The sequence below is a fragment of the Pseudorca crassidens genome, chromosome 7, assembly GCF_039906515.1.
Source record: "Pseudorca crassidens isolate mPseCra1 chromosome 7, mPseCra1.hap1, whole genome shotgun sequence".
NCBI classification, from domain to species: Eukaryota; Metazoa; Chordata; class Mammalia; order Artiodactyla; family Delphinidae; genus Pseudorca; species Pseudorca crassidens.
The window spans coordinates 69,283,413-69,303,751 of NC_090302.1; the positions used below are offsets into that span (position 1 = coordinate 69,283,413).

General features: G+C 38.2%; 1 protein-coding gene across 3 annotated transcripts in view; it reads right to left on the reverse strand.

Moving 5' to 3' along the window:
* MLLT3 (MLLT3 super elongation complex subunit) overlaps nucleotides 1–20,339 on the reverse strand; it is a 264,446-nt gene that overhangs the window by 99,120 nt on the left and 144,987 nt on the right. For all 3 annotated transcript variants that reach the window (XM_067744496.1, XM_067744495.1, XM_067744494.1), the window contains exon 4: nucleotides 15,598–15,741. In XM_067744496.1, the coding sequence (XP_067600597.1) occupies nucleotides 15,598–15,741 (144 nt within the window). The remainder of the gene's footprint in view (nucleotides 1–15,597; nucleotides 15,742–20,339) is intronic.

Below are 20,339 nucleotides of genomic sequence, written 5' to 3' on the forward strand. Positions count from 1 at the left end.
ACAAGACCAAGGAACTATTCTCAGTTGAAAGAGACCTAAGAGACATGACAACCAAATGCTACAGATGATTTTAGACAGGACGCTTTTGGTACAAAAATAAAGGACACTAGTGGAACAATCTGCAGAATTTGAATGGGATCTGAGGAGTAGAGGCTGGTAATGCATCAATGCTAATTCCTGATAGTATTACCATGCTTAAATAAGAGAATGTCTTTGTTTGCAGAAAAGAAACACTGAAGTATTCAGGGATGATGGAACATATCATGTTAGCAACTTACTCTCAAATGGTTCAGGAAAGAAAATCTCTGTGTACTAGTAACTTTTCTATAAGTTTGAGATTATGTCAAAATAACAAAAAAATTGTAAAGTACATACAAGTATTCAGAAGAGCCCCAGGTCTCAATCTGTGCCCAGTAGACTAAGGGACCCTGGGAAGGACATCAAAATCCGAGGGTGTCCAAGAAGCAACCTCAGTCTGTTCAATTTGCTCCACTTGGCTCTCTCTCCAAGGACCCATATCATGCTAAGAAGAGCTAAATTGCACCATATTCTTCTAAGTGGAATCTAAATACCATTCCAAAAAGAACTAAGGCTTTCTAATAACAAGTTAGATTTCTCAACTAAATCAAGGCTTTCCTAATATCAGAAGAGGCAGTAGTTTGCTTTCAAAAATGCCAAATGAAGTTGCATTTTTATACCACACACAAAAACAAAGAAAACAGACAAAAAACACACGTGATCTGAAGTCCTAGTTCATCTCCTCTCAATTAAAACCAATTGTTTCTGTTGAAGAAAAAGACTATATAAATTTGCAATATAAATTCAAAGATGTATTTGGAAACAACTTATCTATGGCTTATTTGGGAAACACCTGGTAGAATCTGTTGTAGAAACAAAACAATTTTATATACATTTACTTTGACCATCTAACAGATGTACACAAAAGGCCAAATGAGAAAACGTTGTTTTTGCCATTCTTGGTCTTCAGAAGCCCACAGAGCTTGCTTGGAGTAAGATGGGGATGGGGTCCAGTAAAAAAAGTTTCTGGCACCCCAGTAAAAGAAGTGAATGTCTCAAAGTACTGCAGCTTTTTCTCCTAAAAGCACAGCAGGGCAGCCTGGACTAACAGCTAGAAATTTCTCTTTGTTGTTGTTTTTTTTTTCTTTCTTTTTTTTTAAGAAACTGAGCTGGGTTATTTTAGTCCTCTGAGAAGATGAGACTGTATTATCCCCTGAAAACTGACCAAGAGTGGAGTTTGGTAGAAAGAAAGAAAGAAAAAAAATCCAGTGTTCATTCACTGTATACTCAGCATTTTGCATTAAGTGTGGCCCATTAATATTTTTAAAAGTACTTGTACTTTCTCAGGATAAGGCAAGTGCTAAGCTTAAAAAAAAATACACACATATACAGGTTGGTACCTGAAGACAAAGGACAGGACAAGACTTAGCAAGACTTAAGAAGGTTCTCTCAAACTCGATTTTCAGAAGAAAGGGAAATCAGTTTTGTTCAGGGAATTTCAATCTATAAAGCAAGAAACAAAAGGATAAAAATCTTCTGCCAGAAGTCTTCTAGGACTTGAAAGGCATCTTGGATTTCCTAAGCCTGTCCTACTTGTCCTAGATTCAAATACTCTGAACCATCTCAGGTCATGTATCCTATGCTTCCTGAGTGTGTGTGTGTGTGTGTGTGTGTGTGTGTGTGTGTGTGTGTGTGTGTGTGTGTGTGTGTGTGTGTGTGTGTGTGTGTGAGAGAGAGCGAGAGAGAGCGAGAGAGAGAGAGAGAGAGAGAGAGAGAGAGCGAGAGACAAAAGAGAGAGAGAGAGAGAGAGAGAGAGAGAATCTCAAGAAGTCAAGAGCAGCTTCCCCAAAGAAGTGGCAAGCCAGCCTCAGTAAGCTGATTCTAATAAAGTGTATTACCAGTCAACTTTCCAACCCTGAGGAGAAAATCTTTTAATATCTAAGCACTCAAAGAATCACTCCTACCCCATGACTTATTTGCATCTCTACTTTCAAAAACCTGGGAGATTACAAAGTTATTTGTTGACTTTATTATAGCCGTTTTCACATGCTGGTTAATGCCAAGAAAAACCACTTCTAAAGTCATGCATACCCTTGCTATTCAGCTGAAAGAAAAAAAAAAAGACTCCAAAAATCATGCTTGTCTATAATTTATGGAAAATGAAAATGTAACCAATCCCCACAGATACATTGATGCTGGCTTAAGAAAGTTTGGGTGGTAAAAGGAGCAAATTCCTAATTATCATTTTCTTCACACAAACTGGATTTTCAGAAACAGGAAAAATACAGAGAACTTCAGTCTACGAAGCAAGAAACAAAAGGATAAAGTTGGCTACAAGCAGCAAACACACAGCTCTACTCTGGCAACTTATCTAGCTCGTCTTCAGGAAGGGGACTCATGCAAGATTGTCCTAGTGGCCCGAAGGCAACTAAGAGAAGTCACCCTGGAGGTTTGATTATTTTTAATTCCTTGTCTCTTAGTTCCATTTTCAAAAGAAAACTAGCATTACTCTATGTTGTATAGAAAGACTATAGAAGAACAGTGCACGACAAAAAAACCCTGACTCTGCTATCCCTTGGTTGGCCAATCATTTCAGTACTTGATTCCTTAGTTTACTCATCTGTAAAACAGGGAGCTTGACCTATTATATCAAAGAATCTCTTCAACTATAAAACTGTATGTATAGGCATGTTTTCCTCATTTACAAATAAGGAAATCAGGAGGATAGAGATTAGTAATTTGCCCAAAGTTACACAGTTACAAAGTGCCAGTGCCAGCATCTGGAAAAAAAAAAAGTCTCTTTCCTAACAAAGTCTGCCCTCTCAACTGCTGTGCTATGTTTTCTCTTCACCAAAATAAATCAGAATAAGGTGTTCAGAAAAGCAAGCAGTTCCAAAAATGGGCGGAAGACCTAAACAGACATTTCTCCAAAGAAGACATACAGATGGCCAACAAATACATGAAAAGATGCTCAACATCACTAATCATTAGAGAAATGCAAATCAAAACCACAATGAGGAATCACCTCACACCAGTCAGAATGGCCATCATCAAAAAATCTACAAACAGGGGCTTCCCTGGTGGCACAGTGGTTGAAAGTTCGCCTGCCGATGCAGGGGATACGGGTTCGTGGCCCAGTCCGGGAGGATCCCACATGCCGCGGATCGGCTGGGCCCGTGAGCCATGGCCGCTGAGCCTGCGCGTCCGGAGCCCGTGCTCCGAAACGGGAGAGGCCACAACAGTGAGAGGACCGCATACCGCAAAAAAAAAAAATCTACAAACAATAAATGCTGGAGAGGGTGTGGAGAAAAGGGAACCCTCCTGCACTGCTGGTGGGAATGTAAATTGATACAGCCACTATGGAGAACAGTATGGAGGTTCCTTAAAAAACTAAAAATAGAACTACCGTATGATGCAGCAATCCCACTACTGGGCATATACCCTGAGAAAACCATAATTCAAAAAGAGTCATGTACGACAATGTTCACTGCAGCACCATTTACAATAGCCAGGACATGGAAGCAACCTAAATGTCCATCAACAGATGACTGGGTAAAGAAGATGTGGCACATATATTCAATGGAATATTACTCAGCCATAAAAAGGAATGAAACTGAGTTATTTGTAGTGAGGTGGATGGACCTACAATCTGTCATACAGAGTGAAGTAAGTCAGAAAGAGAAAAACAAATACCGTATGCTAACGCATATATACGGAATTTTAAAAAGTGGTACTGATGAATCTAGTGGAAGGGCAGGAATAAAGACGCAGACGTAGAGAACGGACTTGAGGGCACCGGGGGGAAGGGGAAGCTGGGATGAAGTGAGAGAGTATCACTGACATATATACACTACCAAATGTAAAATCGATGGCTAGTGGGAAGCAGCTGCATAGCACAAGGAGATCAACTCGACGCTTTCTGACCACCTAGAGGGGTGGGATAGGGAGGGTGGGAGGGAGGCTCAAGACGGAGGGGATATGGGGAGATATGTATACATATAGCTGATTCACTTTGTTGTACGGCAGAAACTAACACAACATTGTAAAGCATTTATACTCCAATAAAGATGTGGAAAAAAAGAAAATCAGTGAGAAAGCTACCACCTATCACAACAATCCATATAGTTTTATCATTGCCTTCAGGGCTGATTAATCAAGGGCGGCATTTATCTTTGTGCCTGTGAGACATTCACCTCCTGTGTTGCTCTGTAATTCAGAGGCACTTTTTTTTTTTTTTGACCGCGCCGCGCTGCTTGCTGGATCTTAGTTCCCCAACCAGGGATCATGGCCCCTGCAGTGCAAGCATGGAGTCCTAACCACTGGACCGCCAGGGAATTCCCAGAGACACACACATCTTTAACCTCAATGCATTTTCATTTAAGAAAGGTAAATCAGAATAAAGATTTAACTGTAACATGTTTTTTCAATTAAAAAAGAAAAGAACTGAAGCCAAAATTGGGAGTATGTATATAAACCACAAAAATCCCTTCAGGAGAAGAATAGAAAAGATGCAAGAACAGGATTCAGATAAGATCATCCCAGGGGACAGTATACATAGAGAAGAGAAGGCCAGGAAACGACCCTGGCAGAGGTTATGATGGACATAAGAAACGAAGCCCTTCTTTATCAAGAGGAGGAACAGAAATCTAGGAAGAAAAAAATACAGAAGGGACATAAGAGAAAGAAGACTCAAGAACTAGCTCCAGCCCTAGCCCAGGGCCCTATGTCAAGAGTCAAAGCAGGTAAAAAGTGCATCTTAAAACTGGAACAAAGTGGAAGGCATTCTTATTAACAGTCACTGTTAAGATCTAGAGGAACCCTAATCTGGAGCACACTGATGCTCTCTTTACCAAAGCACTCAGAGCTCAAAATTATCAAAAAGGAAAAGTCTACTTTACTTCATCATTACTCTAAAAAAATAAGAAATCACCACCCATTGTGTGAAATTCACAATAGCAAGGGCCACATTATTCAGCTGGTCTTCCAGTTTTTGTAGCCATGTCTTTCCAAAGGGTTAGCCTGGTCTCTTAGTCACTGACATTTGAAACCCCTGGTTTAGCAGTGGTCTGATCCCAAAGTCCTCTTGTTCCCTGTGTTTAAAACAGAACAAGAGGCCAGGCTAAACCTTGAAAGGACATGGCTACTCAAAACTGGAGATCAAATTTTCAAGAAAGTTTTATTTATTATTTCTCTAGAAATAATAAATCATTCCTGTCCAGAATATCTTAGGCAAGATAGTTTTAACATCAAAATCACTTTTTTGTCTGGACCGATAAATAGTGCCACAACTGTAAATGATTGTCCAGATGGTGCACTGCACAAGGATGCTTGGCCAAGGGGATAAGAACTAGATGAGATCCAGCTATGCTCACACTAGCCATGCCATGTTCCCCAGGCTAGGGTTTCAAGGGACACACAGAGGTGGAGGCACTTATTTCTGTTTGCCCAAAGACCATGGACACCGTATGGGCAGACTTCTGTCTCTATAACCCACTCAAATCCATCTCTTGAGTCACCAAGAGTTCATGTTAACACTCAAATTTGCAAGGTTAACCAGATTTTTATTATATTCTATTTTTACTCAAACTGTAGTTGAATGAACCAGTTTGTTTTATGGATGAGGCAGCCTTGTTTTACTCAATGTTTCCATTAATGAAGACTTTATATATTTAACCATTTCGTATTACTCACAGGTCCCCAATCTACCCTACAAGGGTAAAGAAGGGCAAAAATGACATTTAGAAAGACAAGTTACCAAATCTACACCTATGATAATCTATATTAAAATATAAATTTTTCCAGATAACAGATCTAATATGGCCCGTCCCATTGTAAAAAAAAAGCAAAAAAAAACCTAGAACATCATACTTCTGTATTGTCAGAACCGTTAAGAAACAACCTCAGGGACTTCCCTGGTGGTCCAGTGGTTAAGGGGACACGGGTTCAATCCCTGGTTGGGGAACTAAGGTCCCACACACGCTGTGGGGCAGCTAAGCCCACGTGCTGCAACTATTGAGCCCGCGCGCCACAACTAGAGAAAAGCCCGCACACTGCAACTAAGACCCAACACAGCCCAAAATAAAATAAATAAATAAATATTAAAAAAAAAAAAAGAAACAACCTCAAATTTGTGAAAAACATTTCTTTTGTTCCTAATCTCATTTATAGCATTTACGCCTTAAGCCAGTAACTTTGTGAGAAGCTGAGAGCCTAAGGAGAAAAGAATAACAAACAAACAAAAAACATAGAACACATCACTGGTAACTTCTCAACAAACCACCACAATTTTTACATCAATCCTTTGAAGTGTGAGGACATGTTTTTAAAGAACAAAAATAAAGTAAGTCATGTAGTTTAAAACTTATGCAATTCATGTTTAACATATTAAGTGTAAAATACAAACATTTTGTGGGATCTTATCTACATGAAAAATACAATATAAAATATAGTAGTTACAATCACTAGAGGGATTATAAACAGTTTCTTCTTTTTGCTTTTCTAGAAAGTCTACATTGTTCTAAAGTTAGCACATATTTATTTTAAAATCTGTTAAAAAAAAACATTCCTTCTTGAGGCAAAAACATGTTGTTTCTAGCAGAACACCATTATTATGTCAAAGTCTTGAAATGGAAATCTTTCACTTTCACCTTTCTAGGTAACAAACAAAGCATAATAAAAACCTATAGAAAAAAAGAGGTCGTGTCAGTGAATAAAGCAACTATTTGCTGACTGCTTAACTATGTACCACATATTATTTAATATCTAAGGTGGAAGGAAGGGGATAATTCAGATTTATACCAACCTAAAGCCCTAGGTAAATTAGCAGCAGATCCAAGAACTGAATTTGTGCCTTCAGATTTCAAATCAAACATTCCTTATATCACACCATGGCCGTCTCCCTTGTAGAATAAAGGGTATTATATTAAACCACCTACCATTTGTCCTCTAAAATGAAACAAGTATCTATTTTAAGAGTTTCAGACACTTATTTTCTAAACTGCTACCTACAGATCCTGATCACTGTCAAGTTTTCTTATAACTTACAGAACAAAAAAAATTTAGAAAATAAAGTGTTAATCGTAGTTTCCCTTCCCCTTTTCTACTCCCTAGCCCCAAATTGTTTTTCTTTAATATTATAGAATATGAACCCAAAAAATATCCAGTGGGGACAAACAACACAGCAACTCCTTTACCATTTTAGAAGTCTGGGAACAGACTAGGATACATTAGATAAACTTTCAATGCAGCTTTGAAACAAGGGCATAAAGAACTACCTGAGCCAAGAAGGGAGAGAGAAAGTGAACCAACAGTTTTCAGTTACAGTATTTTTGTATTTAAAAAGAGAAAGAAGTGTTCATTTTTTAACTTGAAATTCTCCAATTTTTTTCCCCCTTTCTGTTCATTGCTTATTTTCTTGGCTTTTTTGTGCATTAGAAACAGGAGCTGGGGCGGGGTTATGTGATGGTTTTCTTTCAGATGTTACAGCATTTCCTTTCAAGACTAAACTAAGGTTCCTACGCATGGGCAGCTAAACTGCTACTCCTGAGAGGTCGACAGAAAGCAGCATGGCACACCATCCAACACTGACAGCTTAAACACTTGACAGAGCTTTTCCTATTCCACACTCTAGGAATAATCTACCTGTTTCATTTCTTTTTCATTTAGCCTTTGCTCAACTTATGCAGTAAAAAATATCTGAGCTTTGGACTGAGTGAAAAGTGTGCTCCTATTTTTCCCCTCCTTACTGAAAAGGTAAACAGGTAATCGGGAAGAAAGGAACAAATGAAGGCAGGAAGATTTATACCAGAGATGCTTTTTGGTGCATATTTTCAAAGGTCTTTAACTGTCCTTCAAACAAATTATGCAACTTTCAGAAGACGTTAAACCATAAATTAACCACTAAGTATGCTGAGTGACATAACTTATACTATCATGATCATACTTTAGAATTGATCTCATAACTTGGACATTCTAGTTTTCATTTATATGTATGTTCTACTTTCATGATTTAATTTTACAGACTTTTGGTGGGGGGCAGGGGGGCAGAAGCCAAAGAAACAGAAAGAAGAAAATACCAAATATGACATAAAATTGACCTCAACTCTGAGAAACAACCGAACAGATGAGGCTGCCTGCTTGATCTTACATTTATTTAAATAAATCACCTTTTATCAGTGCTGGTGAAAACAGCAGCATCCTTTTATCTTTTGAGGCAGACATTTACAGGATGATATATATCGAAAATAACAGAAAGGCACACTTGTCCCCAAACAAATATCCAAAAATCCAGTGAAGCTGTCCAGTAACAGCCACTAAAATAATTTTCTATGTATTATTTTCTTTGAGTTATTTTTAAAATAAGCAGCCAGCTATCCATCTCTGGGCACTGTAAAGATGAGTTTGCCACAAAAGCCACATATTTTTAGAAGCCAAAGTCTTGATAAATCAGTTCCTAAGAACATAATTTGTTACACGCTGAAGAATGCCTGAAAATACAGACCTTGGTTAAAGAGGCTTCCGTATCTTTTTGTAACCTTTCCAAATGTAAGTATGTGGGATGAGTATTCATAAATTTAAGTTGAACCGAAACATTCAGAATATTTCCAATTTAAAATACATTAAAATGCGGTATTTGAAAGGAAATGAAAATGGCTTTAAACATATGAAAAGATGCTCATCATCACTCGTAAGAGAAATGTGAATTAAAAATGAGATATTTTTTCACTCATCAGATTGGCGGAAAGATGTTTAATGAATCACTGTGGTGAAGAAATAGGCACTCTTACACATTGTTGATGCAAGCATAGAGTAGCATAACATCCTTGGCAGGCAATCTGTAAATGTCTATCAAAATTTAAATTCCACTTTGCCTTGGAGCCACGATTTTACTCCCAGGAATTTATCCTACAGATACACTCATCCATGTGCACAAATAACTATATAAAAGGTTATTCACTATAGCATCATTGGTGGCCTGAAGAAAGGCTCACTATATGTCATCTTGTATTGGATGTGTATTTACCTATTCAAAAAAATTAAAATTTGAGAGGAAGAGAATGCGATCTATACTGTTTAGAAATTCAAAGTGTTCTGAACTCCCCTACAAAAGGAAATACTAAACCATCCTACACAAGATTCATTCCAGAACCCTGCGATAAAATGCTACGTTCAGATGGTTTGACATGGCTGCATTAGTGAAAGCTCCTTATCATAAGATCCCTTTGGCCCTTTAGTAACCAAAACCCTTTGTTGGGGGGTCCACGGTGGATCTGATTTCTACTTCACAATAAGTAGTGCTTCAGAAAGATTCCAATTTATTCCTTGCAAAAACATATCAGATATAAATGCAACTGTCACTTTGAGAAACAGGACTGCATTATGCTGCAGACTTAACACAGACTGAAAGCATGTTCCCCATGTCTTCTCCAGCAAATCTTGCCAAATGGGCGTCTGAAATGTCCTATTGAAACAGGTGGTGTCTGAACAGAATTGGATTTCTGCCTATAGAAACCCTAGTTCTAACAACTGCTGTGGTTAGTTTTAATTTTCAGTCCTCAAAATTAACTGCTGGCCAGTGATTCAGAAATAGACTGAACAACACGTTTAGACTTTGCCCTGTCTAATTGAGGAAAGAAAAAAGAAAAAGAAAGAAAAAAAAAGCCCACCAACACCCTACCACCATCCTATAAAGAACAACAGAACCAAAGCAGACCACTTGATTTCCAGGCCAAAAAAAGGGAGCAGCTGTAAAACAAACTCAATTCTCCAAAGATGATTGCCCCTTTTGTGCTTTCTTCATAGAAGCACAAGGATGCACATATATACTTGCTGAACATACTACTTAGGAAATCTTCTTAGGGCTTTGAGAAGCTTTTCATCTGCTAGAAATTTAGACGTAAGAACAACGGTAAGAACACCTAATTTTTCTGATGAAAACGGACATCTTAAAAAAACGGTATTCCAAACAGACCTGTGTTTCAGTTTATACAAGCAAAATACTAACAGCCCGAATGTAAATTCCTTGAAGAAAGATACAATGGGCTATATACACTAATATGTATAAAACAGATAACTAATAAAACGTGCTGTATAAAAAAATAAATTAAATTAAATTTAAAAGAAAAGATACAATGGGACAATTCCCTTTAAACCCAACATGTGTCCATCAATGTGCTGGTCACACTAACCGATGCTAAACACATACTCCTGTGAATAAACTAGAGTAGCTTACACTACATAACAAACCTTTTCCACTGTACTTTTAAGTGCTTGATATAAAAATGGATAGAACTCTGATTTTCTAAACCAGCAATCAAAGGAAAAGGAATCAAGGGACAGGGTATCTACTATGAGCCACACACCATGGCTACACATTCCCAATGAAGAAAACAATGTCTCGTCCATTTCACAGATGATAAACTGAGATTCAAAAGAATGTAAACATTTTCCCAGGGTAATTCACCTAGAAGATGACAGAGATGAGGTTTTAATTTAAATCTGCCTGATTTCAAAATATTTCTAATTGTATCATACTCCCTCCCAAAAGAAAATCCGGAGAGACGAGTTAGTAAAATGACAAGTTTCAGTTATATGACAAACACTGTATCGTTGCTTTGCCAACATCCAAAAGAAAAACTCATCCTCTTTCAATCAAAAGTAATGGATGTCAAATCCGTCTGCATTTTGTCAGTATGACTGAATTCCAGCTATTAAGAAGGTGATCAAGTAAACAGAAAATCATCTATTGTGATCATAATCCTTTAAAAAAATCCTGACATCATAAAGAGCATATTTGAAAATCCTTCTACAGGGATTCAACAGTTCATTTAAAAAAAAATAGAAATATCGCAGTGAAAGTGAGAGGTGCTTCTCAATGGGATACATTTGGTCCTTTTGCTTAAAACTCAAGTATAAATAGATGACATCAAGTTTTGCCCTCAGAAGTTTACTGCTCACTGTCCTCTACCTCTCCTACCAACCAAAGAAGAAAACAAGACCTCAAAACGAAGGCATCGGGCTTCCCTGGTGGCGCAGTGGTTGAGAGTCTGCCTGCCGATGCAGGGGACACGGGTTCGTGCCCCGGTCCGGGAAGATCCCACGTGCCGCAGAGCGGCTGGGCCCGTGAGCCATGGCCGCTGAGCCTGCGCGTCCGGAGCCTGTGCTCCGCGATGGGAGAGGCCACAACTCTCCAGTTGAGAGGCCCGCGTACCACAAAAAAAAAACAAAAAACGAAGGCATCTCCTCCCAGTACTCAGGTTATTATTTCCCATTTTCTGACCCCCATCTTCTTTTTCTTACATAGGCCTGAGAGGAGCTAGCTTGTAAACCAAATCTACAGTTTCCCTAGCAAGTTCCAAAGACATCCCTCATTTAGAGAGAACTACCTTCAGGGTCTTGTAAACGAACTCATTCCGTATTTCAATATTCTCAGAAAATAATGCTTAAATCCAAAAATGCCCTCCCCACGAAAGTTTTACTCTTTTCTTTGAAAGCAAAGATAACCTTAATTTCAGGGAGCTATTCAAGAGAAGAACACAGGGTACATTTCTTCCAAGGCGGAAGCACACCAAGATTTCTCTGATAGTATTTAGAATAGAGTTACAACGTTAAAAAAAAAAAAAAAAAAAGAGTGAAAAGAAGAGAATGTTATTGACCAAAAAAATGCTGTCATATAGCTATAGACTTATAGGCTATGAAATAGGGAAAAAAATCTGCAATTTTTCAAGATTCTTCTGGCAAAACATTCTTTGGAATCATTTTTTTCTGAGAGCTGAAAAGCATTTTTCTAAGATGCTGCCAGCTCTAAAAACAACCTTTCTGATCTCTTGAAAAGCCAAGTTCTACTTTTAATAGTGCTATGTACTTTTGGTTTCAAAGAAAAAAGTGAAAGAGAAGGAACCACAGCCAAAATGGTAAGTTTACCCTACTCATGCCTCAAGCTATACATAATGATTTCACACAGTACTTATGAAGAAGGGATCAAATGTTTCCTTTAAAAATAGAACATATACCTCTATGTCACCTAGGTAATGTTTAAGTATAAGGAGCAAAAGCACCCCCCTTTCACTCCAAAACCCAGTCAAAACAAAAGTTTATATGGAGAGACATAGTCATGAACAGAAGATCTCTAATAGACATCAGAAGCAAAAGTGACAAAAGCAAAAATAAACAAGTGAAACTGCATCAAACTGAAAAGCTTCTACACAGCAAAGGAAACCATCAACAAAATGAAAAGGCAAACTACAGAATAGGAGAATATATTTGCAAATCATATATGTGGTAAGAGATTAATATCCAAAATATATAAAGAACTCATACCAAAAAACCCCAAACAATATGATTTTAAAATGGGCAGAGAATCTGAATAGATAGTTTTCCAAAGAAGATATACAGAGGGCCAACAGGTATATGAAAAGGTACTTGACATCACTAATCATCAAAAAATGCAAATCAAAATAAGCTATTACCTCATACCTGTTACAATGGCTATCCTCAAGAAGACAACAGATGGTAAATATTGGCAAGAATATGGAGAAAAGGGAACCCTTGTGCACTGCTGGAGGGATTGTAAACTCCACAGTGCAGCCACTATGGAAAACAATATGGATATTCCTCAAAAAATTAAAAACGGAGCTACATATGATCCAGCAATCACACTTCTGGGTGTATATCCAAAGGACATTAAAACAGGATACTGAAGATATATCTGCACTCTCATGTTCACTGCAGCTTTATTCACAATAGCCAAGCCATGGAAACAACATAAGTGTCCATCAACAGATGAATGGATAAAGAAGATGTGGAGATGTGTGTGTGTATGTGTGTGTGTGTGTGTATGATGGAATATTATTCAGCCATGAGAAGGAAGGACATCCTGCCATTTACAACAACATGGATGAACCTTAAGGACATTAGGCTAAGTGAAATGAGTCAGACAAACTGTACGGTGTCACTTATACGTGCAATCTGAAAAAGTTAAACTCATAAAAACAGAGGCTAGACTGGTAGTTACCAAGGGCTGGGGGGTGGGAGAGAAGGGGAGGTGTGGGTCAAAGAGCACAAACTTCCAGTTATAAGATGAATAGGTTCTGGGGGTCTGATGTACAGCATGGTGATTACAGTTAATAATAGTGAATTATATACTTGAAGTTTGGCTAAAAGAGTAAGTCTGAAATGTTCTCATCGCAAAAGAGAAATGGTAATTACGTGATGTGATGCAGGTGTTAGCTAACGCTATGGTGATAATGATTTTGCAACATACAAGTGTATCAAATCAACATGTCGTAACCTTAAGTTATATGTCAATGGTATCTCCACAAAAGCTGAAAAAAAAGATTTCTAATAAAATCAAAATGGCTAAGTTAGTAACATCATGATAGATTGCATTAACAATGATAAATGTTAAACATAAGGTACTATATCCAAAAATCTTGGTAAGACAAAAAACGTTTACTGGTTCAGATTCTCCCATTTCCATAAAAGACTATTTTAATCCTCCCATGCGAAATGGACAGAATCTATGGGATTACTAGTATTTCGAATGAATTTTTTAATTTTACTACAAAATTTACTAGAATCAGTCACTTAAGGAACTTATGTCAAATAACTGGTGTGCTCGAATATTTCACATTTCAACTTATTATTTTAGAGTTGTCAAGACATAATCTAAATCTAACGGAAAAAACATGCAGGCTTCAAATAGCACTTAAAGAAACACAAAGAAGGAAAGTTAGAAGTCAAGGATGATAATTCTGAGATAAAGGCTGAGTGGAGAAAAAGACAGAAATCTACTAGAGACCTTATCAGGATGCAGTGCTGAACTCTGCCACATTATCACTGACCTGTAACCTCTTCTCTGGCTCACAAACAACTTTTGAGTACTCTGGGACTAAGTGGATGTTTTAAAAAGTTCTTGTGTCATATTTACTTTTTCCGACGACCCTTATTAGAAGCCTGATGTACTCAAGCTCCATAATTCACATGCTCCAATTACCTACCTAACTTCATACCCAAGAGGAATAATCAGAGGCGTAAAATGCCACCCTCATAAAAAGAAACGCAATGGGTATGATTAGGATTTAAAATGGACAGGCTCATTTTTAAGGGCATAGCCATAGATAAGTAGCACCCACACTGTGCTCTACATAACTATAAAAGAATCAAATAGGGTTTGTTTAAAAAAACTCCTTAATAAACATATAATAAATCCCTACCTTTAAAATGAGTTGTACTACAAAAGCCCAGTTCTTCACGAAGATGCATTTCCCCATAAAATACTACAAATGGTCATTCATTTCCAAAGCTGGCCCATCAATACCTATTTAACCCACAATCTACCGACATACAGCATAATGTGGAATGAAATGTGGTAAAAGTACCTGTAACACTTCAAATGCATATTAGTATCAATAGTTCAGCTGAGAGGATGGGAGCTTGGCAAAACAGATCCCAAAAAGTGGACTCCAGGGGTTACATATAACCCAAAATGTTTACACAATTATATATATATGGGTGGTTTTCTTATGAGAGGGTCCACAGCTTTCCTGAGGTTCTCAGAGTGGTTATTCATACCCCCATAAAGGGAAAGGGCTTCTGTGCTATATAAAATTCAATTCTTCCCTACAAAGCCCTCAGGTAGAGTTCATCAGTGAAATGAGGCATCTTGAGAAGTTATGGTCTACACATGCTTACATATAATGATAAGCTCATGGATGAAAAACTATCAAAAACCTTCCAGTAAAACTAAGTGAAGGAAATCCTGGTGTAAAGAATGCACTGCAAAAAAAAAAAAAAAAAAAGGAAAAAAATGTATAACTAAAAAAAAAAGAACGCACTACCACATTTTATGGGGTCTGAACTGCCCATGTAAGATGACACAGGAAGTTCATCTGTATTCAATAGAAGCTGATGATCCTGGTAGTATCCAATGTAAAGTAGATTCTGACCCATCAACAGTGTTTGTCTGCACAAACTACAAGCAAACATTCCATATGCTTGTGAGAAATTCCACTTAAAAATCTTTCCCCATCCTAGCCAATTCACCTGGGCACTATATTATCATTATCTTAAAAAGAAAAATCCATCTATTACCTACACAGAATTCAAACAAACAAAAATGTGTTTTTAAATGACCCAAACAAGTAATCTGAATGGGTACACACCTTTTCTATTCATTTTGACCAAGCAAATCTGGATAGTAACTCGTTTTCATATAATTTTTTTTTCTTTTTTTTTTCATATAATTTTTGATGTAACTTTCAACTTTAAAATTTTTCCGTACACTGATATAACACAGTTAAGGCATTGTTCTTTTCTTAACTGAGGATAGTTTGGTTTTAGATTGTTGTTGAAATAAAGTTGAACTGCATAGACTATAAGGCTGTTCTAACCAACAATGTAATTTCAGACTCATACCTACTTAAAATATTGTTTAATTACCTCTTCTCAAACCATGAGTCCACAGCGTGGTCATTAAGGTGCTTCACTGCTTTTACCTCCCTCAAAACATTACTGTACTTCTTGACACACTAGCAACTAGCTTTCTATGGGAAGACTTTTCACAAGCCAAGCGTCACGTACCCCTCCTGCCTTCAGCAACTTTCTTCTGAACTCCTCTGTGGGGTTGTTGAAGGTAAGCTTTTCACAGCGGAGGTGATTCACTGGTGGATGGCCTTCAAGATGCAGGAATAAGTCATAATCAAAACGAACCTTCTTAGGTTCTTCCTAGAGGTTAAAAAAAATAAGAAGGAAAACAGAGACTTAGGCATAAATAGAAATTTGGAAAGCAAAGGTTTACTCCTGATAAGGATCAGAAAAGACTCAGACTACAGCACCAGGGAACTCTACTCGACGCTCTGTGGTGACCTAAATGGGAAGGAAATCCAAAAAAAAAGAGGGGAGATATGTATACGTATAGCTGATTCCCTTTCTAGTTAGTAGAAACTAACACAATAGTGTAAAGCAACTATACGCCAAGAAAAATTCATTCATAAAAAAGAAAAAGAAAGAAAAGAGACCCAGACATCTAACAGCTACAGTGTCAAGGAAGGGGAAGTACTGGGGAAAAAGTCACCATGGAACTATCTACAAAGCAAAATGGAAACATCTGAAAAATTAGTTTCTTGTCTTAGAGGAAAACCAAAAAGAATAAACTCATCATCTTTCTTGCAGTCTCTCAAGTGGTAGGACACCACCACCACCGCCACCCAACTGGAAACCTAAGACACCCCTGAAGCCACTCCTTCCCCTTCCCACTCTACGGGCCTACACCCATCATCAACAGCTGACATTTTCTCTTTTCAATACTTCTTGAACAAGCCGTCTAACCCATACTGCCATGCTCTTACTGATTCCTCAAACTACTATAAACTCCTTCCTCTAGTAGTTCTTCCTACCTCAGGATAGACGATCACTTTTCTTCTTCATTCAGGCCTCAAAACTGTCCATATGAAACAAAAATCTAGCCATTTTCACTCCTTGATTAAAATTTCACAAGTTCCCAATGCCCTTAGAATAAAAATCTGAGCTCACCTAAATGCCACATAGGATTTTCACAATCTAGCTCTTGGTTCCATGTCTCACCACACCCCTTCCACCCATCTGGTGATCCAGCCACACATTGTGATTGGTTGCTCCCAGAATTTACTCATTCTAGATTAACTCTGGGTTTCACCCTTGCTTTACATTACTACCTCCACTGCCGACCTCCACTCCTCCACCTTCTGCTTTACCTGGATAACTTCTACTCATCCCTCTCCACTCAGGTTTTATTTGGGGGAAGCACTCCCAACTGCCTCTCCTCTGTTCTGTGTGCCTCTCTCTCTTATCCCTGAAACATCTTAGAATAACTGTCTTATTATCTCCCTTTACCCTGCTAAATCATAAGATCTTTGAAAGCAGGAATAATGGTTGAGTCCTCACTGTACCCTCAACAACTAGTTTAGTGCCCCATGCATAGTAGCAATGCAATAAAGTCTGTGAAATGAATGAAAATACGGCATTTTCCTGGAGGACAAAACAGCACCATATCCAAGAGAACACAGTGATTATAATTCCATGATACTCGAGTTCTACTCTCCAGCCATTACTTTAGCTGGCTAAACATCTAAACCTCTCTACAGACAGATTCTCAGGCATCCAAGGGGAAATGAATACTGAGGATAATAATAACAATATTATGTATTTAACATTTATCTCATTTTCTTCTCATAGCTCTCCTTTGGGTCAGTTGTCAGCTCTGTTTGGCAGATGAGGAAATTAAAGCACTTAGAATTTATTACTTTATAAAAAAACTCCCTGTGTATTATAGATATTAACCATCTCTGTGAAATGTTACTTTTTTCATTTGTCATTAGCTTTGCCATTTTATGTGTTTTTGATAACAGCTATTTATGTTTTTTTAATAATAGCTTTACTGAGAAGTAATTCACATACCATAAAATTCACCCATTTAGAGTATAATATTTTGTGGTTTTTAGTACATTCATAGAGTTATAAAACCATCGCCACATTCTGATTTCAGGACATTTTCATTACTCCAGAAAGATATCTCAAACTCATTAGTGGTCCAACAGATCCCACACCCCCTGGCATCACTAATCTACTTCTGCTTCTATGGAGTTGCCTATTCTCGACATTTCATATAAATACATGAACATACATAAAATACATACACAATATGTGCTCTTTTGTGACTGGCTTCTTATACTCAGCATGATGGTTTTGAGGTTCATCTATGTTGTAGTATGTGGCAGTTCCTTTTTATGGCCAAATAATAATCTATTATATGGGTATACCAGGTTTTGGTTATATATTTGTCAATAAATAGAAATGTGGGTTATTTCCATTTTGGGCTATTGTGAATAATGCTGCTATGAACATTTGTGTACAAGTTTTTGTATGGACATACATTTCCATTTCTCTTGGCTATACACCTAGGAGTGGAATTTCTGGGTCATAAGGTAACTCTGTGTTGAACATTTTTAGGAAATGCCTTACTGTTTTCCAGAGTGGCTGCACCATTTTAAAATCCCACCTGCAATGTATGAGGTGTTTATGGTTTTTTAAAACACAATATTTTCTAAAATTACATAGTCAAATAAAACAATGTTTTTCCTTTTTTATAAAAGAATTTGTTATATTACTAACACCTGATGAAACAAAGTGATCTGAACCCAGTTCTTTTGACTAAAATGTCTTAGCACCGAGCGTGTGGAGAAAAGGGAACCCTCTTGCACTGCTGGTGGAAATGTAAATTGATACAGCCACTATGGAGAACAGTATGGAGGTTCCTTAAAAAACTAAAAATAGAACTACCATATGACCCAGCAATCCCATTACTGGGCATATACCCTGAGAAAACCATAATTCAATTCAAAAAGAGTCATGTACCACAATGTTCACTGCAGCTCTATTTACAACAGCCAGGTCATGGAAGCAACATAAGTGTCCATCAACATGATGGACAAAGATGAATGGATAAAGAAGATGTGGCACATATATACAACGGAATATTACTCAGCCATAAAAAGAAATGAAATTGAGTTATTTTTAGTGAGGTGGATGGACCTAGAGTCTGTCATACAGAGTGAAGTAAGTCAGAAGGAGAAAAACAAATACCATATGCTAACACATATATATGGAATCTAAAAAAAAAAGAAAAGGTCATGAAGAACCTAGGGGCAGGATGGAAATAAAGACGCAGACGTACTAGAGAATGGACTTGAGGACACGGGGAGGGGGAAGGGTAAGCTGGGAGGAAGTAAGAGAGTGGCATGGACTTATATCTACTACCAAATGTAAAATAGATAGCTAGTGGGAAGCAGCCACATAGCACAGGGAGATCAGCTCGGTGCTTTGTGACCACCTAGAGGGGTGGCATAGGGAGGGTGGGAGAGACGCAAGAGGGAAGAGATATGGGGACATACGTATACATACAGCTGATTCACTTTGTCATAAAGCAGAAACTAACACACCACTGTAAAGCAATTATACTCCAATAAAGATGTTAAAAAAAGAAAAGTCTTAGCACCTCCAACTGTCAGAATGCAGACATTACCTACTACAAATTCATGGTTTTCACCTCTTCATCCAAACTTCCCCAGATCACAGTCTACACTCATGTACTCACTACCTCTCACTTCTATTACTAATCTGGCACGAAACTTGCTCCTTCTCTCCTTAATCAGGGTGCCATTCTCTCCCGGTTTTCCTCACACTTACTGGCATTCCTCCTTAGTTTTCTTCACAAGCTTCCCTTCTTTCTTCATTGACTGGTTTTTTTTTTTCCGGTACGCGGGCCTCTCACTGTTGTGGCCTCTCCCGTTGCGGAGCAAAGGCTCCGGACGCGCAGGCTCAGCGGCCATGGCTCATGGGCCCAGCCGCTCTGCGGCATGTGGGATCTTCCCTGACCGGCATGAACCTGTGTTCCCTGCATCGGCAGGCAGACTCTCAACCACTGCGCCACCAGGGAAGCCCCTCTTCATTGACTCTTAAATGCATTTACCTTTTTGCAAAATTCCCCAGGGAGGCATCGCCCATTCACAGGGAGTTAGTTCCTCCTTCATGACAATGACTCCCCTCTCTACCTCCAGCCCAGTTCCCACTTGACTGCCATATGCTTGTGTTCCAGTCTAACCACACCTCCACTGGGGTGACCGGCAGCAACAGCAAATTCATGCATTATCTTAAACTGAAGTTATCTTCATGTGTCCTTTCTCCTATACTCTATATCATGACAAACAGAAATCTTAATTGCTTCCCAAGGATAAAATACACAAAAGTCATCACTAACGCTTCCTTCTCCCTGACTCATCACAGTCAAATGGTCTCTGAGTTCTGTTTAGTATTCCTCCTTAGGAACTCTCAAATCTATGCCCTTTGCTCTAGTCACGATAACTACTGCCTTAGCTTAGACCTTAATCACTCTTCATCTGGTCGCCTCCCTGTTTTTGAACTTACCCCTTTCTACCTATCACAATGACAAGAGAGTGATCTTTCTAACACAAAAATCAGATTACATCTTCCCATTGATATAAAAGCCTTTAACGGCTCATCATTTTCTACAGGATGAAATCCCACCTCCTGGTAATAACCATTATAGTCTTTTAATACCTTTCCTGCATTGCTTTTGTTCTCTTACTCTACCTTGTCCTTCCACAATGTTGAAGCACTTGCTGTTCCCCAGTGCTTCATATTATCTCATTCATTTTGCTTTTCACATGTCGTATTCCCCGTTGTCTAAAATGCCTTCCCTCCCAGCATACTTCCATCCTTTACCTGTTTAGTGCAAACTCATCATTCAAGACCTAGCTGAAGCATGA